Source organism: Chenopodium album, chromosome 20 (assembly GCF_948465745.1).
Source record: "Chenopodium album chromosome 20, dcCheAlbu1.1, whole genome shotgun sequence".
Classification (NCBI taxonomy): Eukaryota; Viridiplantae; Streptophyta; class Magnoliopsida; order Caryophyllales; family Amaranthaceae; genus Chenopodium; species Chenopodium album.
The window spans coordinates 28,967,752-28,988,981 of NC_137853.1; the positions used below are offsets into that span (position 1 = coordinate 28,967,752).

Here is a 21,230-nt window from a genome sequence, read left to right on the forward strand (position 1 = left end):
TTATTACATTTGTCGTGTTTGCGTGTGAAATGTTATTATTGCTCAATTTTGGTTTTTCTTGCATATTTTGGTTGCTTATGGCATTAGATTAAACTTTATTGGTTTATTCTTATGTTTAGGAACACTTGGATAAGTTCATTGCTCAAGATTGAATAAATATAAAACATAAAAGAACAAGTAATGAAGAATTGTACACTTGATTTGCAAAGATTGAACTTCAAACGCCTATATCTTTTGATCTACTAAACATTTTGGGGTGATTCTAATTGGAAATGAAAGCTTATCTCGAGAGCTTTCCAACAACAGGTCATATGCCCAATTCCGATGTAAAACATGATGATATGTCCATTTGAAGCTAAGCAGTTTGCTTAGTCCGATAGGAGCGGGTGTGCACCCTATGAAGAGCGCCCGCTCCAAACTTTCTGGAACGATTCTTCCTCATTTTGCTGTATCTAGGAGCGCTCGTGCACGACATTTGGAGCACCCGCTCCTATATGTGCTGCTCGACTTTTTGCGGAGCTTCCTAGGCAATTTAGTAAGGAGTATGAATATATTTTTTTTGCTCATTTAAGAGGGAGGAATTCGTTTTTCAGTAGTTTTTTGGATTAATTTTAGGTTTTAAGAGAGAGGTATTCTCAAATTTTGGAGAGAGAAAGTGAGAAACAAAATGGTTTTCATGGATTTTGGATAATCAAAGGAGGATTTTGATGATTTGAAGATCTTCATCTTATATCAATGAGCATTCTTACTCTCTTTTCTCTTTATGCTTTCTTTAATTGCTTTGTTATTCATGGGAGATTAATAATGATTATTTTCATGATTTCATTTAGTTTATCAGGGTCTTTTTCTTTATCAAATAAGGTTTATAACTCTTCAATCGTTTTCTCCTAAAGATGATGGCTCATCTTCAGTCTCTTTGTTCTTTTCTTTTTCACTAGTGGTTCTTTTAGGGAGTGATATAAAAAACTTCTTATTTTTATCTAAATTTTGAAAAGGATATTTATATGTTTAAGGAACGTTAGGTGATACTTTTAAATTGATGTCTAACCTCGTTTGTTAAAGCAAGTTGTACTTGTTTAACTTGTTCTCTTAACTCACTTAGATTTTTTATTAATATCATATGTTGTTGCTAACAGCTTATTTTCATTGTTAATGCAACGACTATGTATACTATCAACTTCTACTTTTAGTTCACTAATTTGATCTACTATATAACTAAGGATTAGACCAAATTACTAGTATTTTCAGGAATGTGATAGTTTTGTTTGAACTCTGGTTTTTTATACTCAATAATAGAGGGTCTAGAATTCTCCAGTTTTACTTAATTAATTACTTACTAATAACCGTATAGCTCTGATACCAGATCGACAATCCCAGACAATAATAAATAGTAATAGACAATATTTAGACTCTTAATGACAATATATATATATATATATATATATATATATATATATATATATATATATATATATATATATATATATATATATATATATATATATATATATATATATATATATAGTTCTTACCATTTATGTACATCAAACTTGTTTACTGACACTAAAAAAAATAAAAAACTTAGTGCGGAATGACAATATTTTGATACTATTGAGTGACAATAAAATTATAACCTATGACGGTTATATAGATAATTTGAGCAACATAGACACTATAATATAAATAATGACAATAAAACTTTTGAAACGACAATGTTTTTTGAGATTTAAATTAATCCTACTGATAAGAGTTTAGAATTTTGATACTTTTTTTTTTTTTGTTGCTTGTGCACGGATTAGTAAGCACAACACGTTGCAAGGCTAAGCATTACCCATATTGAAGGGAGGTTTTATCGAAATAAGAAAGAAGGGAAAATTTTGATTTCTGTAAATTCAAGGTCACGTAATATGCACGTGACATATTTTACCTACAAATAGCGGGTCAGATACAGGATGAGTCTATGTGGGTGAGCTACCCAAAATAGTTAGGTCTGTCCAAAATTAATCAAAAGATTGGCCATTTTAAAGAAGACCGACCGGTATGTAATAGTTGGGACCTTTCTAGTTAATTTTTCATCTACTACCACCGTTTATTATTAAGTGCAACTTTGAAGCACATTACGATTACCTAGGCAAAAAATGAGGGGCAAGGATTAGAAGAATAATTGTGTAAGTAATTAAAGGGGTTAGAGAGAGAAAGTAGCCCCCCCCCACTTGCATTTTGGTGGGGAAATCAAAAAAAGTATTCTCTCCGTGTTTTTTTAAGTGATACACTTTACATTTCCGGCCGTGTTTTTTTAAGTGATACACTTCCTTTTTTGGCAAAAAATACATTAAAATATTATATCTCTCTCCTCTCATGGTCCCCACCCAAACCCACTACTACTTTTTTATTATATTTTTCCTCTCACATTCATTACTTTTCAATAAACTATTAACCCCACTATCTTTCTTTAACAATTTTTTAATACTCTACTACCCCACTTACCTCTTATTTTATTTAAGTCAATTAAATTGCCTAAAACTATGTGCCGGTCAAAGTTTATCACTTAAAAAAAACACGGAGGGAGTAAGAGGGAAGTGTTTTCCGTCCTTCTTTTCCACCCCAAATTTCGTTTCAATTGAATTTGGGAGGAAATTTCATTTCCCTCCAATTGAAATTTTTTTAAAAAAGGAAGACATTCAAATTTTTGACATTCATTTAATTTCATCATTCATCATTTATGAGGGTTATAAATACCAACCCCCATTTTCACCAAAGCAATAAATGTTCACAAAAGCTTACAACCATGAAACTGTTCAAACCTTAACATTGTTTTCTCAAACCCAAAAGGTTAGCACTAACTACAACAATTAACCCTTAATTACACAAAAAATTACCCCTTAACTACAGTTAGTGCAACATCTACCATCTTCATCATCCTTCCATACATTGTTGGGCGTTTATGTACAACAAAACAGCATAGGGCAGCTTCATCTCCTCAAAAACCTTCATCAGCCTACCCTATTTTCTGTCAACAGCAATCTGGAAAAAAAAAAAACAAGGCATGGCAGATTTTGATGAAAATTTGTTTTTTGGGATAGAGCAACTATTGACAGAGGATGAAACAGCTGAACTTTATTTTGATGAGGAAGAAGCAAGACAAGATAAAGACATAGAGGAGTTTGAATCAGAAAATGAAAACAGACAAGAAGAAGATGAAGAAGAAACTGACACACATCAAGAATATCACAGATGAATAATTCCTACAGTCAGTCCCCCTACATCTAAGGCAGAGAGAAAGAAGCTATGCTGCTGCGTTGAAGATTTCACATGTGGCACTTCATAATTTGAGGAAAAAGGGAAGAATTAGGACACACACAGCAAGTAACAAGCCTGCACTCAGCTCAGATCATAAAGTGGCAAGGTTGAAATGGGTTCTGTCCCATATAAACCCAGCCCACATTTGTTGACATGGACCAGCACATACACATAGATGAGAAATGGTTCTATCTCAACCCTGATAAGAGAAGGTTTTATCTCCTCCTAAGTGAAGAAGACCCATACATGGCACAACAGTTTAAAAGGTTCAAACTAAAGGCAATGTTCATGGCAGTCATTAGGAAGCCACTCTATGACATAAATGGGGGACACTTACATGATGGAAAGTATGGAACATTTTCATTCACATACAAGGACTAAGCTAAGAAGTCAAGCAAGAACAGAGTAGCAGGCACATGGGAGACAAAGGCACATCAGAATGTTAACAGAGAAGTCATCAGGGATATGCTACTAAACAAGGTTATACCAGCAATTATAGCAAAGTGGCCAGAAAATCTGCCAAAAAATGTGGTGGTACAGTGGGACAATGCAAGGCCTCATCAGATTCCAAGAGATGAGGAGTTCATTGCAGCCACAACAGCAAATGGGTTCAACATTCAGTTTGTATTCCAACCACCACAATCACCTGATTTGAATGTGTTAGATTTAGGTTTGTTTAGGTCAATTCAGTCTTTACAGTACCAGTCATTTCCAAAAAAACCTAGATGGGCTTGTTGCCAAAATCATTGAGTCATATGACACATTCAAACCAAAAGTGAACAAATACATTTGGGTAACTTTACAAAGATGCATGATTAAAATTTTGAGGGATCAAGGAGGGAACAAGTACAAAATTCCACACATGAACAAAAAAAAGCTTAAAATCTTGGCATTCTGCTAAATCAGGTTAAGGTTCATAGTGCAGTTGTGTTAGGGGTTGTTGATTACCTAAACACTATGTTTAGGCCAGCAACTCAAGGCAATCATGAAGCAGAGGAAGACATGGAAGTAGATGCAGACTAAAGCAGAAGCAGGGGTAATCAGAACAACAACATTGACTGCCACACATAACCACTAAGTCATCATTTTGTCAATGGATTCATCTTTCCTTTTGTTAATGTTTTAGGTGATTAGGTGTTTTTTGAGTATTAGGATAGTTTATACCTTAATGGCTGTCAAATGTATTTTGAGTATCATGTTGTTCTTTGTGCATCTTTTGAAATCAAATGGAAACAAAATCTATGATTATTATAGTGTTTAAATCCATCATAATACAACATGTTTCTTGAATACAACACCTCATCACAAGGTTACCTCAACAACAACTCCTTTGAAGAAGTTGTTGGAGTAATACACTTGTGTGTAGTGTAATTCAATGGAGTCCCTTCATCATAACATCCTTTAGGTCAAATTAATCATGTAGGGGACTCAATATAAGGAAGGACAGTCTTTATGTGAAACAAAGGGACTTCTAAATGAATAAATTCAAAAGATGTATAGGGGCTGACAATATTCTCTACATAAATGATCATTGAGAACACTAAAGGGACCAAAAAGATAATGTGCTTTATGAATAAAGCATACTAGGTCTCATCATTCATCAATAAAATTCTAACATACTGGCATCAACCAAAAATAAGCATTTCCATTAACCAACAAGCTCAAGATAATCCAACCATCAATAATAAGCCACCATTAACCAAAAAGGCAGAGCCAACCAACACATAAAACAACATTAACCAACAAGGCAGAGGCATCCAACACACAAAACAACATTAACCAACAAGGCAGAGCCTACTAACAGGGCAAACACAACAGTAACCAACAAGGCACAATTAACCAACATGCCAGCAACAATAACCAACAAGGCAACAATAACCAACAAGCCAACAATAACCAACAAGCCAACAATTACCAAAAATCCAACCGTAAAGGGACTAGCCCACAATAACCAACAAGCCAACAACAATAACCAACAAGCCAACAACAATTAACCAACAAGCCAACAACAATAATCAACAAGGGACTGTAAGCAATAAAAAAAAGGTTAGGGTTAAGGTTCGTTGTGCAAGCAGTCACTTAGAGGGTTGAACCACAGGGTTCATCCTCCTCACATAGTGCTTCACAGTAGAGGCTGGAGCCACATCAGCTTCCTTAGAAGGAGGTGGTGAACCCCCCTTCTCACCCTCGTCATCAGAGGAGGTGGTGAACCCCCCTTCACAGGCAAACCCCTCATACGACAAAGAGCAACCCTAGCTGCCTTCCTTGTAGCCCGGATCTTAGGTGGTGGCCTAGCCCTCTTAGATCTGGGCTTCTTGGTTGGTGCAGAGCTGCCTTCACCAACCTCAGGGACCCCATCAACAACCATCTCTTTGAAATCGAGCGATTTCTTTCCTTGGGACTCCCCAACCCCTTCAGCCCTCGCAGCGTGTTCCTCCTCCTCCAAATTTTCGAGCACCTTATCCAAAGCCTTGTAAATGGTGGAAGCATAGTAAGGACCAGCCTCACCGGACTCATAAAATTGACGAGGAAAAGGTGAGTGGGTCTCAATAACTCTCAATTGACTGAATGAGGGAGAGGATCAAATTCTGCTCCCCTTCACTGTCAGTAGCTATAAAAGCATCTTCAAGCAAACCACGGTGAACATAAGGGACTCGATCTGTGAAAGATGAGAAGATTAAAACTCAGATCTGGTGAGAGAAGATGAAGAGAACTGGGTTTCAAGAGGAAAGAGAATGAAGAACACGAAAACAAGGGTTCTTCTAGATGAATCTCCAGAAGAAATAAAGAAACCCAACCATCTCAATTAATGTTGGGTGGTTGGGATTTTTGGTAAATGGGAGTAGTTGGGGGGAAATGTGATAATAAATGGAGGGAGTAATTAGGTTAGTGTAATTTGATTAGTTTTAGTTAATGTTAGTACAAAACAAAGTAAGGGTAAAATTAAGAAAATTCTGATTTTCTAAGTAAGGGTAAAAACGTAATTTCATTGGTTTTTTGGTACTAAAAACAGAAACAATATACAAAGTTGCACATAATAGCAATCAGACAAAAATAGTAAAAGTTACACATAATAATAACACAAATATTTAATAACATCCGGTTTACACTAAATTAGTGTAAATCGGGGGGCAACTTCAATTTTCTCTGTCTTAGCTCAACTCTAAGCAATGGAATCACCTTAAAATCAGCCGCATCATCGCCACCAACTTCAATTTTCTCTCTCTTGACTCAACTCTAAGCAATTGGTATGATCACTTCTTCTATTTTACTTCTCAATTTCACTACATCCCACATAATTATTACTCAGTTTTATTAAACTCGAAAGGAGCATACAATCATTATTATCAACAATTTTCAATTCAACATTTGGTAGTAGAGTTTGTGTGCATTTTATTTTCAATAGTGTTTTGTGACTGACAGGTTTCGATCTTCTTCGACATTCGATTCATCATTCAGCATTATGTACTCTACAACCTAGCAAGTAAAAAGGAGGAGAAACTCCCTATTCAAGCCCCAATTTCAGAAACAAGCTAAGTTAATTGTCATTATTTCGTTAAGCATACGACATCAATCAAGTATACTTTTGCATGCGTTTGTGTTTATTTTTTTGTTGATTTTGATACTCTGTTTTGGGGGAAAAGGTCACTTTTGTGAAAAAAGGGTCACTTTTGTAAATATATAAGTCACTTTTGTATAAAAAAATGATAACTTTTGTAAGAAAAAGGGTCACTTTTGTGGAAAAAAAATGGTCACTTTTGTAAAAAAAAGGGTCACTTTTCGCAAAAGGTTCGATATACAATAAAATTAGGAAAATTTGTCAAAAATAAGCCAACCTTTGCGTGGTTAGCTCAAAATAAGCCAACTTTTTAATTAACTCAAAATAAGTCAATTTTTAAAAGTATTTTCTTTTAGTAAGTCAAATGACCTGCAACCTACGAAACAAGTCATTTTTATAATTAATTTTTTTTTTAATTTAATTAATTGTTTAATGATAATATACATGTAAACAAAATTTTAAATTTTAAAAAAAAAGTCCACTAGCCCAGCCATCCCCTCCCCCACCCACTGCCAGCTGCCCCCCTGCCGGCAGCCGGTTACCACCACCCTCCCCGACGCCGGCGACCCACCCCTCACCTTCTTGCACTAGCTCACGCGCAACAAATCACCAAATCTCACAAACTCACCAACATGGCAACACCCACACGCATCACCAATTGAACCGCCTCGCGCACAAAATCACACACCGCTGCCAGCCTATTGATACCCCAAATGAACAGTCGCGCGCCCCGCCTCTCCACCACAACAACCGCACTTAGAAACAACCGCCACAAACTCTATAGCAGCCCCAAAGTAGAACAATATAGAGAATTGGTGAACCGAAATCGTGTTCGGGCAAACCAAGCAAATCCAAATTCACCCAAAGCGTTTTCAAAAATTTCGATAAGAAAACTCACCATGTCGCTGTTAAGCTTTGTGTAGTTGAATGAAGCTTAACAGTCACAAACTCACGATTGAGGGAAAGGAGGCAGGGGAAGGGGCAATTTCCAATACAAGGAAAAGGGGGGAGGGGGTGGTGGTGGGAGAAGCAGAAAGGGGAAAGGGAGGGGGGTGGTCGCTGTCATTGGGAGACAGATGTGATCGTCGGCCGCCGACCGCTGACAGTGGATGGGAGGAAGAGGTGGCTGAGCTTTTTTTTTTTTTAATTAGTTTTTAAGTTAATTTGATAGAATTAATTAATTGTTAATTTTTAAAAAAAAGTTTAATAATTAATAAAAAAAGAAATTTTAATTTTTTAAAAAAGGACCAACCACATAACGACACGTGTTATACTTTACCTCTTCAACCGGTGACTTTGTAATCTAACATGTTTTGACTTATTTTGAGAATATATCTTATAAAAGTCAACTTATTTTTAGTTAATCGAAAAATTGGCTTATTTTGAGCGAACTACGTAAAGGTTGACTTATTTTTGACAAATTTTCCTATCCATAAAATTATTGTAAAGCAGGGGCATGCAAAGGTTTTTGTAATAATAAACGGAGGTATTATCAATAATTTGTATTTTCCCTTTCAAAACCCAGTAAACTGTATTTGAAAATTTGAGTTCCAAATTCCAACAAAATCTCCAAAACCAAACCCAGTAGCAGTAGCAACACAATGCCGACGCACGAAATCCGGCGAGCATACAAACGCCCAGCAATCTCCGACCAACAAAAGAGAAGAGACCTCTCTCTCCTCCGCCAGCAACAAAGCCGCGCTGACGCTCAATCCCATGCTCGCCGTCTCGCCTCCACCCTTTTCTCTTTCAATGAACCAACCCCCTCCACTTCCTCCGCCATTGACGACGACAACGCTTTCGATATCGATATTGATACCGAACCCGAAGAACAGGAGGATCATCCGAATGCTCCTCAGCTTGAGAATATTAAGGATGTTCGACAAGCTTCTAAGCTTCGTGGTCAAGAATCTCGGCGTTGGTTTGCTCGTCAGTTGATGCTCCCTGAGTGGATGATTGATGTCCCTGATCGCCTTTCTCAAGACTGGTTCGAGTTTTATTTTGCTTCTTTCTTGAATTTTGTTTAGTGGTTTTTGTTAATTTCTGTTGATGGGTATTGTTTGGTTTACTTGGAATTGAATGATTTTGTGATGGGTTTAATGTGCATTTTTGGGAGAATTGAGGGTTTAGTAGTGGAATGTTTTGTGGGTCGGGTTTTTTTGAACACCCCTTGTTGCGGATGAGTTTATAAGGGTTTAGTTGCTACAATTTTGTCGCTGGGTAATTTTGAACTCTGGTAGTAATGGCGGTGGAGTGGTTTTACAAGGGTTTAGTGCTTAAAATGATGAAATGATTGTAATCTATGCTGCATTGTTTTTGTTTATTGTTTTCAGTTTTAAAACTTTAGTACCTTGGAAATATTAATAGGGTTAGGAAAGAGCAGGCAAAAATTTGGTAATTCTATGTTAGGGAAAGATTAGCTTGGTCGTGACTCGTGAGATGGGATACTCGTGGTTGTACGGACTGTTTATTTGAATACTATTCTTCAAAGTTGGCTTTAGTAGAAATTGTATTGAATTAATAATTTGTTTGCTCATCTTTTCCTCAAAAAATTATTAGTTTGATTTTTCAAACTCTATTCATATGAGCAGGGCTTCACTATATCCAATATGATATCTAATTAATTTGTTTGGATTAGATATTACAACCATATGTCTTGGATATATATTTTTGCAGGTTTGTATTAGCTAGGCCGGCTGGAAAGCGATGCTTTGTAGTTTCCACCAATGGGACAACAATTAGTAGACAACGTAATGGCATAGTGTTGCATCATTTCCCCTCTGCTTTACCTTGTGGAGCCAGAACGAGAGGGAATTCTGGATCTGGCCAGTCGTATTGTATACTTGATTGCATATTCCATGAGGTGAGGTTATCATTCTTAATATTCATGTTTGTGATTCTCAGTGTATGTTTGTTCTCTTATTTGATGAATGTGAATACAGGTAGACCAGACTTACTATGTGATCGACATGATATGCTGGGGAGGATACTCTCTTTACGATTGTAATGCGGAGTTTAGGTTTTTTTGGTTGAATTCCAAGCTTGCCGAAAGTGATGCTTGTGGACCACCTTCACAATATCATAGGTATCGGTTTAGTCCAGTTCCTGTATACAGCTGTGACCAGAGCGGACTGCTCTCAGCATATGCAGGACAAGTACCTTATGTAAAAGATGGTCTCTTATTCTATAACAAGTAATACTGTACTGCCTATTGTTTGCTTAAATGGCCTTCAAATTTCCATTTGTTTGACTGCATATTTTTACCTATTAGGATCTCCCAGTAACCTAGTTCTGTGGTACTTCTGCCTTTCTTAGGCATGCACACTATCAACCAGGAAATACACCGCTGACGTTAGTCTGGAAGGATGAAAAATGTAGCCAATATGTTATTGATACAGATAACAAAGGGGAAGTTCCAAGCAAACAACAGGTAATTATTGGAACATTTTCACCTTTCAATCCTTGGCTTTTAGAAGTGCCATTGAATGGCATTGGATCTGTATTGCTATCATGACATTTTGATACTGTCTTCTGAATTTGTTGTTTAGAGATTTTATTGATGTGTCAGAATTTATGAGATGTGATTTTGCCTGGAACTCAATTGCAAGTGTTTGAATTTTCTAACTTTTTATTTGGACATTTGTAACCATCCTCACTTTCCCCTTTTATTTTCGTGTTGTTGTTGCTGTTGAGCCAGTAGCCTTTCTGGTAACAACTTTTTGGAGGCAGTACCCGAGCTACTGCTATCAGTTAAGTCATTTTAGGGAAATAGGTATTACAATTGCATCTTAGAAAGGAAAATACTCCAGGGAAAAGATACTCTTTGTGACCATGTAGAAACTAGAAAGGCTATCTTCGATGCATTGAGGGGCAGAAACAGGGATGAATTTGAATTATTAAAAAAATTCTTCCCTCTTGGCCTCTTGGGGAGTCATAAAAACAGAGTGGGATTAGTCCAGTTGGATGCAATAGTCAGCTGCTCCTCTTATCTTTGGTGCCAATTGTATCAGTCCTCTGTACTTAGTTATTCACATACTTGTGTTTCAATACTTATCAATTATCTTTATGAACAGGTGGTCTTAGAGCTACAAAATGATGGAAAGGTGATTACTTCAGATGATCCTCCTGTTGTATTTGGCTGCCTAGACCAGGAATTTCAACATAAGGTATGTGCATTTTGGTACTTGTGAAATTTCACTTTTATTCTTGTCTAGTGTTGAAGATGGTACCACAGGTTTCAATCTTCAGCTCATATTGATGAATTTCGTTATAATTGAGCTATGCTATATAACTCTTTGTGTGGAAAGACTGCTGTTTGTCATCGTTAGCTTTAAGTTGAAAATTTGTGTGTTGAATTTCTTTATGATTGAGTGATGTTTTATTCCTATTTGTGTTGATCAGATAGGATTCATTATTAGCCTAAAGTTGAATACTTTGCCATTTTCTTGTATGTCTTTATTCCAAAAAATACCTATAAAGAGGCCACTTGATTCACATTAGTGTTAGGGAAAGGAATCAATAAAGTTAGATAAGAGGAAATGATTCGAGATTCTAGAATTGAAATTTGAATTAATGCTTATTTCAGTTTGGAATGTACTTGATCTTCCTTTTTATATGTTAGTTTATAAAATAAAATACAGTTAAATGATTAATGTTCCTTCCTCTTCTTTCTTCCTTTCTAGCTTCTACTGCTCACCATGTACACTCTTTTCACCACCTTACTCAGTTGGCATTCTCCTTTGATTTCCCGTGAGTGGTAGGTGCTCATTTTCATTTCCTAGGCATTCTGTATTCACCAATGCTGCCCGTCTTGCATCACCCCATGGTTCCTTTTTACTTAATATCTCACTTTCACATTTTCCATGTGTCCGGTGAGCACCACTAACTTAATGATTTTGTTAGCCACCAGGCATACCACGATGAATGAGGGCTTGGTTGGTCAGCCTTAAGTGGTGGTATAGATCTTAGACCCTTTTGAGGGGTGGGGGGGGGGGGGGGGGAACGGGCTTGGGTGAAGTTTGGACCCTACAGGATTGAACCTTGATCATCACCAATGTCGTTTCTTGCTGCCACCATGAAATATGGTCTTGCATTATATTGCATTCCTCCTTTCTACTGTGTATGAATATCATATTCGGTGGGTGTTTTGATGGAATCTAGCTACAGTGGCAGTGATGGTGGTTTAGAATGTGGGACACTGTTGGTGAGAGGGATCGAATGAAATTCGTGGTGGGATGAGAAATGGGCTCTAGTGATGGGCTTCTGGAGGAATGAATGTGTGAGCTGTTAGCGGAAATGTTAGAGCTCATTTATTGAAGATTGAAAATGTTTTTTCCTTTTTTTGGTTGAAGGGGTTGGGGTGGTTGGTGGAAAAAATTAAATACAATTAGGTGGAAGAGAGAAAGTAGAAAGGGAAGGGACAACTAATTGAACTAAATGCCTGATTTGCCTGCAAAATTAAACTAAGAGATAATTTTCTTTTTCTTTATCGAAGCCTCCATCACCAATTAAGCAACCCTAACTCCTCTAACTGCTGCCTACTATGGATTTGTGTTTGACATTACGAATTTTTGTTTTTCCGAAATATGTGCCAGGCTTATTCCAAACAACTATCTAGTTTTTAGTCTTTTTACTTCTATCACTGACTGGGTATCGAATTTCTTAATAGATACTTAGTTTTGGATCTCTGAATGAATTAAAAGGAAAACAGAGATAAAGAGAAAACATGTGTTTAATACTTTGAATTGATAAAGACATCAAGCATTTTCCTGTGATGTGATCACTAACACATCAGGCATTGTTGGCAAGGAAGGCGGACATTCATAGATGGGTCTGAGGATCTAATATTATCTGTCATAACTTTTTTTTTTCTATTGGTTAGACGGATGATAATTTTGTTTTGTGTGGTCATTTATTTGTTAAATGATGTATCAACCAAACAATCAAAGCCTTAATCCCATACATGTTAAATGATGGATCATTTGCTTGTATTCTTTTCCGTGCTACTGTTCTCATTTGTTGCTGTTAATGATGCTGAAAGTATTTTTTATTTTGTCATTGACTTATTTTTTTCAGTCAGGATTATGTCCAGGTAATCTTCTGCGTTTTTCAATCAATGATGGAGGATTGACTTTCGTTGATGGGAAACTTGAGAAGGCTGATTTACAATTCCAAGATAAGCCCAACCGTGCTCGTGCTTTTGCTGATAGTTACTCAAAGGTCAGTTGGAAAAGATTATATATTTATAAAGTTGGTGAATGAATACATTTTGTAAATCAGAATTGCTGTATTATTCTTCATCCGCTCAATTTTATTTTACAATTGAAACCTTAGAGTGTTTTTTTTTTTTTTTTTGGTCTTAATTTATAACTTCAATATAATCCTCTAGTGGTTTTTACTTTCCTTGCTGAATTTTTGAGAGAGAAAATGACTGTGTTGATCTAATTAGCAAGATTTGTTACAGTTGTGTATTTCTTCTTGCCGTATAGTAGTGTCAATGGAAGAATTCATATCAAGCCACCATCATCCATAGTAAACCATTGTATGACCTTTATTTACCCTTGATTCATATGGGAGAAAAAGAGTGGGGATAAAGGAATATAAGGTAATATAATGAGAAAGCCAATTCAAAATCATTTTTAAAATGAAATAATTCATCCGCATTTACCCCTCTTTTTATATTTTATATTTTATGCTGTCAAACAATGCTATTTATCAGTTGAAATATTCCATCCAGCTGTCATTTATTTTAGTAAAGTGCCATTTCCTTAGTTGTTATTAATCAACAATATTGATCCAAAGAACCTTCCCCTTCCTCCCCTCTTCTTCATTGCGTATCATCAATCACCAGCCATGCTGGCCTCAATTACCACTATATTCAGTCTTTACTCTTTCTCTTCCTATCTTCTCCTCCATTTCCTATTCTCTTTTACCTTCCAGTTCCCTTGCTCTTCATTACCGCTAAAATTTAGGATATTGAACTTAAATATTAAGATTTCAATGGATGTTGATTGAACTTTTGAGTTGAGGAATTGAGTAAGACGCTAGGAAATTCCAACACCGAGACATAGATTAATATCAAATTCTTTACTCTCCACATTATCGAAATCACACATTTGAGACAAGATTCTTCACCAAAAACAAACAAGAACTGTGAATGAATAACTTTGATGGTATTTCCTGGAAGAAGCTTCTGATTGGTTATAGGTCATGCAGACATTCAACATCTTATGATCGGTACAATGCTAGGAATCACTCATCCAAACTCTATCTACCAAATATTCCTCATGGAAAATACTCACTGGCAGTTTCTACTGAGAATAGCAGAAGCAAAAATTCAAACAATAAACAAAATTTAACTGAACAAATTAGAGGTGTGGAAAATAAAAGACAATGATAAGCAATATTTTATGTGGTCAACCCCTCCTAAACTAGTAGGGGGGAAAACCATGAACTGTCACTAATTATTGGTGATCCTCACAACGCCCACACCTCTCAAGAACTCTAACTTAAAAACCTAAGAATGTTTGTAATCTCTCCTTGTTGTGCATTGAATAGAGAACACCATGACCTCTTTATATAGAGTTAGAGGTGTGTATTTCAATCCTAGCTCCAGAATATGAAGGATAATAGGAAACCAAGTATTATCTTCTTAAACTATTGTTGGAGTCCTCGACCAAACCAAGCTAAGGAAACTATTCTGTAAAAAAGTGCTAAGGAAACTAAGTAACAAGCAAGATGTTCATCCGTAAGAAAAAAACCGCATCATCAAGGCCTTTGGGTGCTAGCAGCGAACTAACCAGTAAGACTCCTAGGTAGGCTGCAAACTTGGATGCCTCCCCTTTTATGAACCTCTTCTTGCTTGCCTACTGTAGGCGTCGTTTGAAGTATGCCTACGTTAAGCATGTGTGAATATGCTTGGCACTCATAGGAAATGGAAATTGACATACGATTAGGGACAAAGCAAAGTAGGGAACCGCGAACAAGTTTTTTAGGAACTTGTAGACCGTTCACTGATCATAAAAGACAACCATGAATAAGGGACAACGATAGGCAACAACAATTGACCCGTGAAGGTTACACCCCATTCATAATCCATAAGATTACTAACTCCATATGGTTCGGAACCACGAAAAGAGGATCGGGGATGATGGTACGAAGTGAGTCATGGAGTCATATTTGCCCGTATTGGCCTCTACTCGATTTTTATTGTGAAAATCATTCCTTTGATCTCAAAGGCATACAAACAAAATATTCAATTCGCTCCAAACTATTATTATGCGAAATTGGTTGAATATTAATGCATACATAATTCTAATTATTAGTGATCACTTCGATTTAATAACAAGATTAAAGAAACCTAAACCGGTTGTCCAAATTATCTTAGTCGTGATTTTCAATTACATATTCTCTTTAAACATGCAATATGGTGATCATATATATTAATAATTGAACATTAATATTGGAAGCAATTGAACAATAATCCAACAATATAAAATTTGTTAGAATAATAATAGAAATAAAAGGAACATGATTCCTTACTTTGATTTTGGTTTCTTGCAACTATAAAAACAATAAACGTGTTAGTAACTTCAAGGAAAATTAATAAAACAATAATATAATTAAATAATAGAGTTGATTTAGGGCCAAACCCTCAACCAATTCTACCTTTCACGCCGTGGTTTAAGGACAGAACCTCGGGTAAAGTATGGCGAATTCCTGGGAGTGCTTAAGGGAGGTATTGTGGAAGAATAGGGTAGGTTATAGCATAGAAGAGAGAATTAATTGATGCCCCGAATTGCAAAAGTGAGGGTCATATTTATAGGGAAAATGAATAGAGGGAACACACGGAACCTTAAAAAGATAAAACCCTAAATTTGGGCGTTAGGGGTTTGCCGCGACACGACAAATTCCACTGTGGCGCAGCACGTGATGTCGTGACACGGTGGACATTTTTCCCACTTTTGCATCCAAATTCATTAAAAACCTAATTACGCTCGGCATTTGTAAGTGCCGTTTTATAATTTCGGGCTATTTAGGTTTATTATTGATTAATTGGGCTAAATTAATAAGTAATATGAAATGAATAAAAAAGGTTTGGGCTAAAATATAAATTGGACTTTGCTTTGACTAAAAATTAGGACTGATTTGTTGACTATTTGTGAGCTGAGTTTGATTGAACATGGGTTTTAAGCACTCTCGAGATTAAATACTTGACCCAACCAATAATGGCGGTGAAAGGTTGCTCATCATCGGGTTTGGTTTTGGGAAGGTGTCTACACCTACTTAGTTCCTTCACAACTCAAACTCAATATCAACGCCTCGAAAGCTCATTTACACTAGGGATATCCCAAGGGTATTATCAAGTGCTAGTGGTGTCACGCAACATCAGACTTCACTCGAGGCAATGCTTGACTATGGCCTCTCCAAAGGAGTCATCCCCTCATCTTACGAAGGAGCTTGAGGATGCGTTAGATGAAGTTCCCTTGTATGCCATCTTGGAGACCTTGTTGGAGATGTCTTGTACTCTAGTGACCCTTGGTCTTCCCTCGACCTGACTTAATTTGTATCATCTATTGAAAGTAATTCTAGAGTCCACTAACAAGGTAGGCAAGGAAACAAGGTCGAATCCACAGGAAAATAATGTTCTTCTATTCTTAGTTTTTTACCTTTCACTTGAAAGCGTTTTCCTTATTTTTAAGCTTTAAAGGTTTTAGTTATTAGGATATTTGGTTTTTTTTTTTTTTTTTTTTTTTTTTAATTTTTTAATTTTATTTATTTATGTTAGGATAGAATTAGTAGTTGGTTACAAATCTGATGGGGAGATAAAAATTAGGATTCTTAGTTCTCCATCTTATCTTAAGATATGATTATAGTTTCCTATCGTATTATTGTACGATTTTTCACCCTATAAATATGGATGCATATTAATAATGGTTTTTTTAGAGAGATTTAGGGCCTGTTAAGTTCGGTTTAATTTCATTTCATTTTGGTTCACTTTAGTTCAGCTCCAATTTAGTTCAGTTCCTAATTTCCTTTTCTCATAAACAATTCAATTCAGCCCTAATCAGTTCAAATCAGTTCAGTTCAGTTGTTTTGAGTAAATCGGAATAGGCCTTTAGTGATGAAATGTTTGTTTGATGAGATTTTGTTATCATAGGTTTAGGGAGTTAAAATAAGCACAAAACCGGACTTTGTGCATCTTGTTGACTGTGATTGGCAAAAAAAATTCAATTATTGCGAGAGTTGGGATCTATCCTTTTAATTTTCGTGTAATATCTTTAGCTCTTGCTAAAATTTGAAGATCCAATGTTATTATAGCTTGCGAGGCTTGTGAGTTTCGAGGGCTGGCATGCTTCGCACCTAACCATTAATCCATTATGTCCACTTTAGTCGCGATCACCGAGGCAATCGGTCCTATTAAATATTCAACTTAGCCACCCACATGTGCTATAGCGGTATAGCCCCCATAGGCCTTCCTATGTCCAAGCCTATGCCCATGGCTCATAGCCATAGGGCCACCACCATTTGGTCGGCCGCCAAGGGAGCACTCGCCTCCCAAAGAGCTTTTTTTTTATTTTTTTTTTTTTTTTATTTTGTGGCTAGGAATCTCTAGTGAACAGTAACTCAATAATGGGCTCCTGGGCCTATACCTTGAACCCAACCTTGATCCTAAGGCCTTTCGATCGGGGTCCCAACGAGTCCCCTCAATCAATATCATAGGTTGTTATGGAGTTTTGCCCACTCAAATACTCTTGAGTATTTTTTGCGCTCGCACACGTGCTCTAGCCACAAGGCAAAGACTTAGTTGGCTAAGCACCAAGGTCTAAATATATGGGGTCATTCCACATAACCTCCCAACCCTTAAACACAAGTGTGATCCCTCTGGATCTCACTTTGCTCTTGCTGCTTGCAGAACCTTGAAGGCCCTGCATGCCTATGCGGGATGGTCGACACGGTGGTTGTGATGTTCCTTCACAACCCAAAATTGAAATCTACCTCGTGACTTCGAGTCACAGTTACCTTGGACTTTGGGTTTGCTAACTCTATTTGTGTGTAACATCTTCACTTTTGATGATGAACCTATTAGCCCCAACACTTGTAAAAGATCTGTAAGTACGCTTGCACTAGAAGCATAGCCTATTTTGGTAAACATGGTCTGCAAGTCTTGCATCCAACAAGTTCTCAATGTGTCTCTTCTTTACCCATTTGGAGTGAGAGTATACCAAAAATGTGCTCTTTTGTTAAATGCCACACCAAGACCCAGTTTTGGAATAAGCAAAACATTACACTTGCTCGTCTACTGTTCAGCTTATGTGACAATCATTGTTCAAGTTAAAATTGTTTTTATTATTACCTTCTCCCTCCGTCCCAAAGTGGTTTTTACACTTTGCTTTTTCACTTGTCTCAAATTAATTTTCACACAACCTCTTTAGGAACGATCCCACCATTATATTAATTCATCTCTCTTACCACTACCAAAAAGATCTTACTCTCAATCTGGGACAGGGAGTACTATCTTTTCTTTTCTTTCCTTTTTTTTTTTTTTTTTTTTTTTTTTTTGACGCACAGGGAGTACTATTCTAGGTGAGGGTTACTGCCTTCATTCTGTGCCAGCTATGCAAAATTGCACACGCATCCTTGAGGTTTGAGCTAATGCCATAGTCCCATAGCCATTAATTTACCTGACACTCTACCTCTAAATCCTCTAAGGCTCCCACTAATCCAATTGTTATTGAGAATGTTACATCCCTTTTTCTGCACAAGTTGCTTGAACGTAACATATATCCTTACAGAAGCTTTGGTAGGCACCATTAGTGTTCCTGTCCAGAAATGGGCAGTAAGAATGGTTGGATCATAAGACCTAGTAAAATAGAATCTTGAGAGTACAGGTGGCTTGGTAAGTTAATTGGCACTAGCAGATGTGAGTTAGATCTGAATCAGATTTTGAGCTGTACTTGGTTCTTCTATATAAAGTTGATCGGGCCAAAAAGAGTATATTCAATTCCAGTTTATTTGATAAGTCACTCAACTATAAGGTGGTGTTCGGTAAAGAGTAGTATCTAGTTAATCTTCTATTTTCTGATATGCTAACCAGGGGAGCATATTGAAGAGCCTATAATGGAGTAATTGATCTTATGCTACATTGTATAACAAATTGTACTCTCATCCTTATGTGTCATGCTATACATCTGAAAAACAAATTACTTGCTACTATATGAAGAACAAATACAGGTTAGCTCTCTTTTACACTCATCTATAAGAACCACGTTGGTTATCTTTTATTCTCTCTCTCCCTCTCTGGGGCGTTGAAAATCTATGTCATTCCAGTTTCTCTCATGAGTCTAATCTGATTTTGAGGATTTAATATTCATTTCTTCCTGATCTTTCTCTATGTTTTTGCCGATTAAGACACGGAGGATAGGATATGGTAAGGAAGGGGAAAAAAAAAAGCTATATTGGGGGCTGGAGAAAAAAATGTGCGATCATGAATTCAAATTGGTAATATTGTGTGACATTCCATCTCATGTTTATAGATATGGCATGAATCAAGAGCTGTTCCTACATGCCCAACTCTTCTTTATAGTCACTTTGCTTTGCCTGGGCTCAAAGAATGTGCTGTTTCATACTCACTTAGCTTCTTATAGAGTTAAACTTGAGGAATGTGGTTTTAAAAAGCGCGCCTCGGGCGCACCTAGGTGCGCCTCACTCTTAGGCTCTGGGAATTGGGCTTTAGCTAGGCAAGGCTCAGTCACCTGTGGAAGGCGCGCGCCTCAAAGCGCCTTTGGTAAGGTGTGCCATTGCACCTCAAGGAAAATATAACTAAGATTTAAGTTATAAATTGAAGAATAGTGGACATTTTTTCTAATTCAGACTACCTTAGCTTTACATATATCATTATTTAATTTATTTTGAATTTTTTTAATTGGTATTAAGGACAATCAATGTAAAAAATAATTTGAAATAAATTTATAAATACATGCGCCTTGCATACAAAAGGCACGCCCTTTGCCTTGCGCCTAGGCTGCAAGGACCATTTGCGCCTTGCGCCTTTTAAAACTAAGGTTTTGTGATGCTGACATTACAACCAAGTGTTGCCTGCTCTTTGTCCAAGGAGAGTGTATTTTGGAAGAACTGGTCCTTTTCCACTGTGATTTTACCTTTCCAAGGCCTACTTTTCTGCTTTGAAGCCTTATACATCCAGTGCTTACCACATAATATATTGCCAGTTTACCACAAAATGAAGCCCTAGGATTATAAGTTGACTATAAATGTAAATTGAAGTATATACTTGTGCATTTCACTACTGTATTTGGAAGCCCCTTGAAAGGGGCAATGCTTCTGCTTTGGCTACATGAATATCAAAATCTTTTACCACTAAAAGAACTTTGGGATGATTTTTGCTCCCTAGTTATTAGAGTTAATTGATTAACTGTTAATTAAATTGGATAGTTTTGTCTCCTAACTGTTTTGATCACTACTTGCAGGTTGTATTTCAATACATGGCTCGACATTCTCCTCTTAGGATTGATGATTTGCTAGGAGCCATCAATTCACAAAGTGACCAAGAGAATAAAGATGTTGAGATGTCGGGCTGATGAAAATCCACACAAGACCAACTATATCATTCTTTAACTCGGCAAAATATATTAACTTTGGCCTGGTTGAGGAAAGTTGATGCAGCAAGTAATTTTATGCATCACGGTCTTATCGGTCAGATAAGAATAACGTGAAGGCTGCCTTGTGCATACATAATGTGTGACCTCTGTTGGTTTGCCACTGGAGATTTTACTCTAGATTGAGTATGATGAATGATGATTATTAATGATACTTTGGAGATAAATTTCAACGCTACCCTCGTTTGCTTCTCAGGAAAGTTCAGTGATCCTTTTCCTTGACACCTTATGCTGATTTTTTTTTTTTTGTTGTAGAGATGTCAATTAAATTTAACAATATTCAGGTGATAAGTCATTCCATTTGTTTTCAGAACAGTTCAAGTCATATTCAGGTTGATGTTATATTATTATATTAATGATAAAATCAGTCAATGCCTGTCAATTTGCTGGAGTTTATGAATTTAATTGTTTTGTAAGTATATATTATGTGTTATGTATATACTAGTATTTATGTCAAATAACTTATCTTTGATTATTCATATCTTTACTTATGTACATTTTTTTTTGTTTTTGAGAAATACTTTGTAGTATGTACATATTAACATACGAAGTATATTTTTTCAACAAAAAAGTTGATGTTATTTATGAAACTACTCTTTGAGTTGTTGTCAATGTTTAGTTCATACTACCCTAATAGTTTAAAATTTTGAAATGCAAATCAAGTGACAAACTTGTAATTAATCATTTAATATAGG

General features: G+C 36.4%; 1 protein-coding gene across 1 annotated transcript; it reads left to right on the forward strand.

Annotated features, from left to right (window-relative positions):
• The first annotated feature begins 8,395 nt into the window (after window positions 1-8,395).
• LOC145598944 (uncharacterized) lies at window positions 8,396-20,933 on the forward strand. Its single transcript, XM_081655344.1, has 7 exons — window positions 8,396-8,846; window positions 9,536-9,722; window positions 9,802-10,052; window positions 10,175-10,289; window positions 10,933-11,025; window positions 12,935-13,078; window positions 20,347-20,933. The coding sequence occupies exons 1-7, from the start codon at window positions 8,461-8,463 to the stop codon at window positions 20,455-20,457; spliced, it is 1,287 nt and encodes a 428-aa protein (XP_081511470.1). The 5' UTR covers window positions 8,396-8,460; the 3' UTR covers window positions 20,458-20,933.
• Window positions 20,934-21,230: the final 297 nt, after the last annotated feature.

Coding starts and splice junctions, on each gene's coding strand:
- LOC145598944 (XM_081655344.1), top strand. CDS start 8,461: ATGCCGACGCACGAAATCCGGCGAGCATACAAACGCCCAGCAATCTCC. Junction 10,053..10,174: donor GGTCTCTTATTCTATAACAA/GTAATACTGTAC, acceptor TGCCTTTCTTAG/GCATGCACACTATCAACCAG. Junction 10,290..10,932: donor AAGTTCCAAGCAAACAACAG/GTAATTATTGGA, acceptor CTTTATGAACAG/GTGGTCTTAGAGCTACAAAA.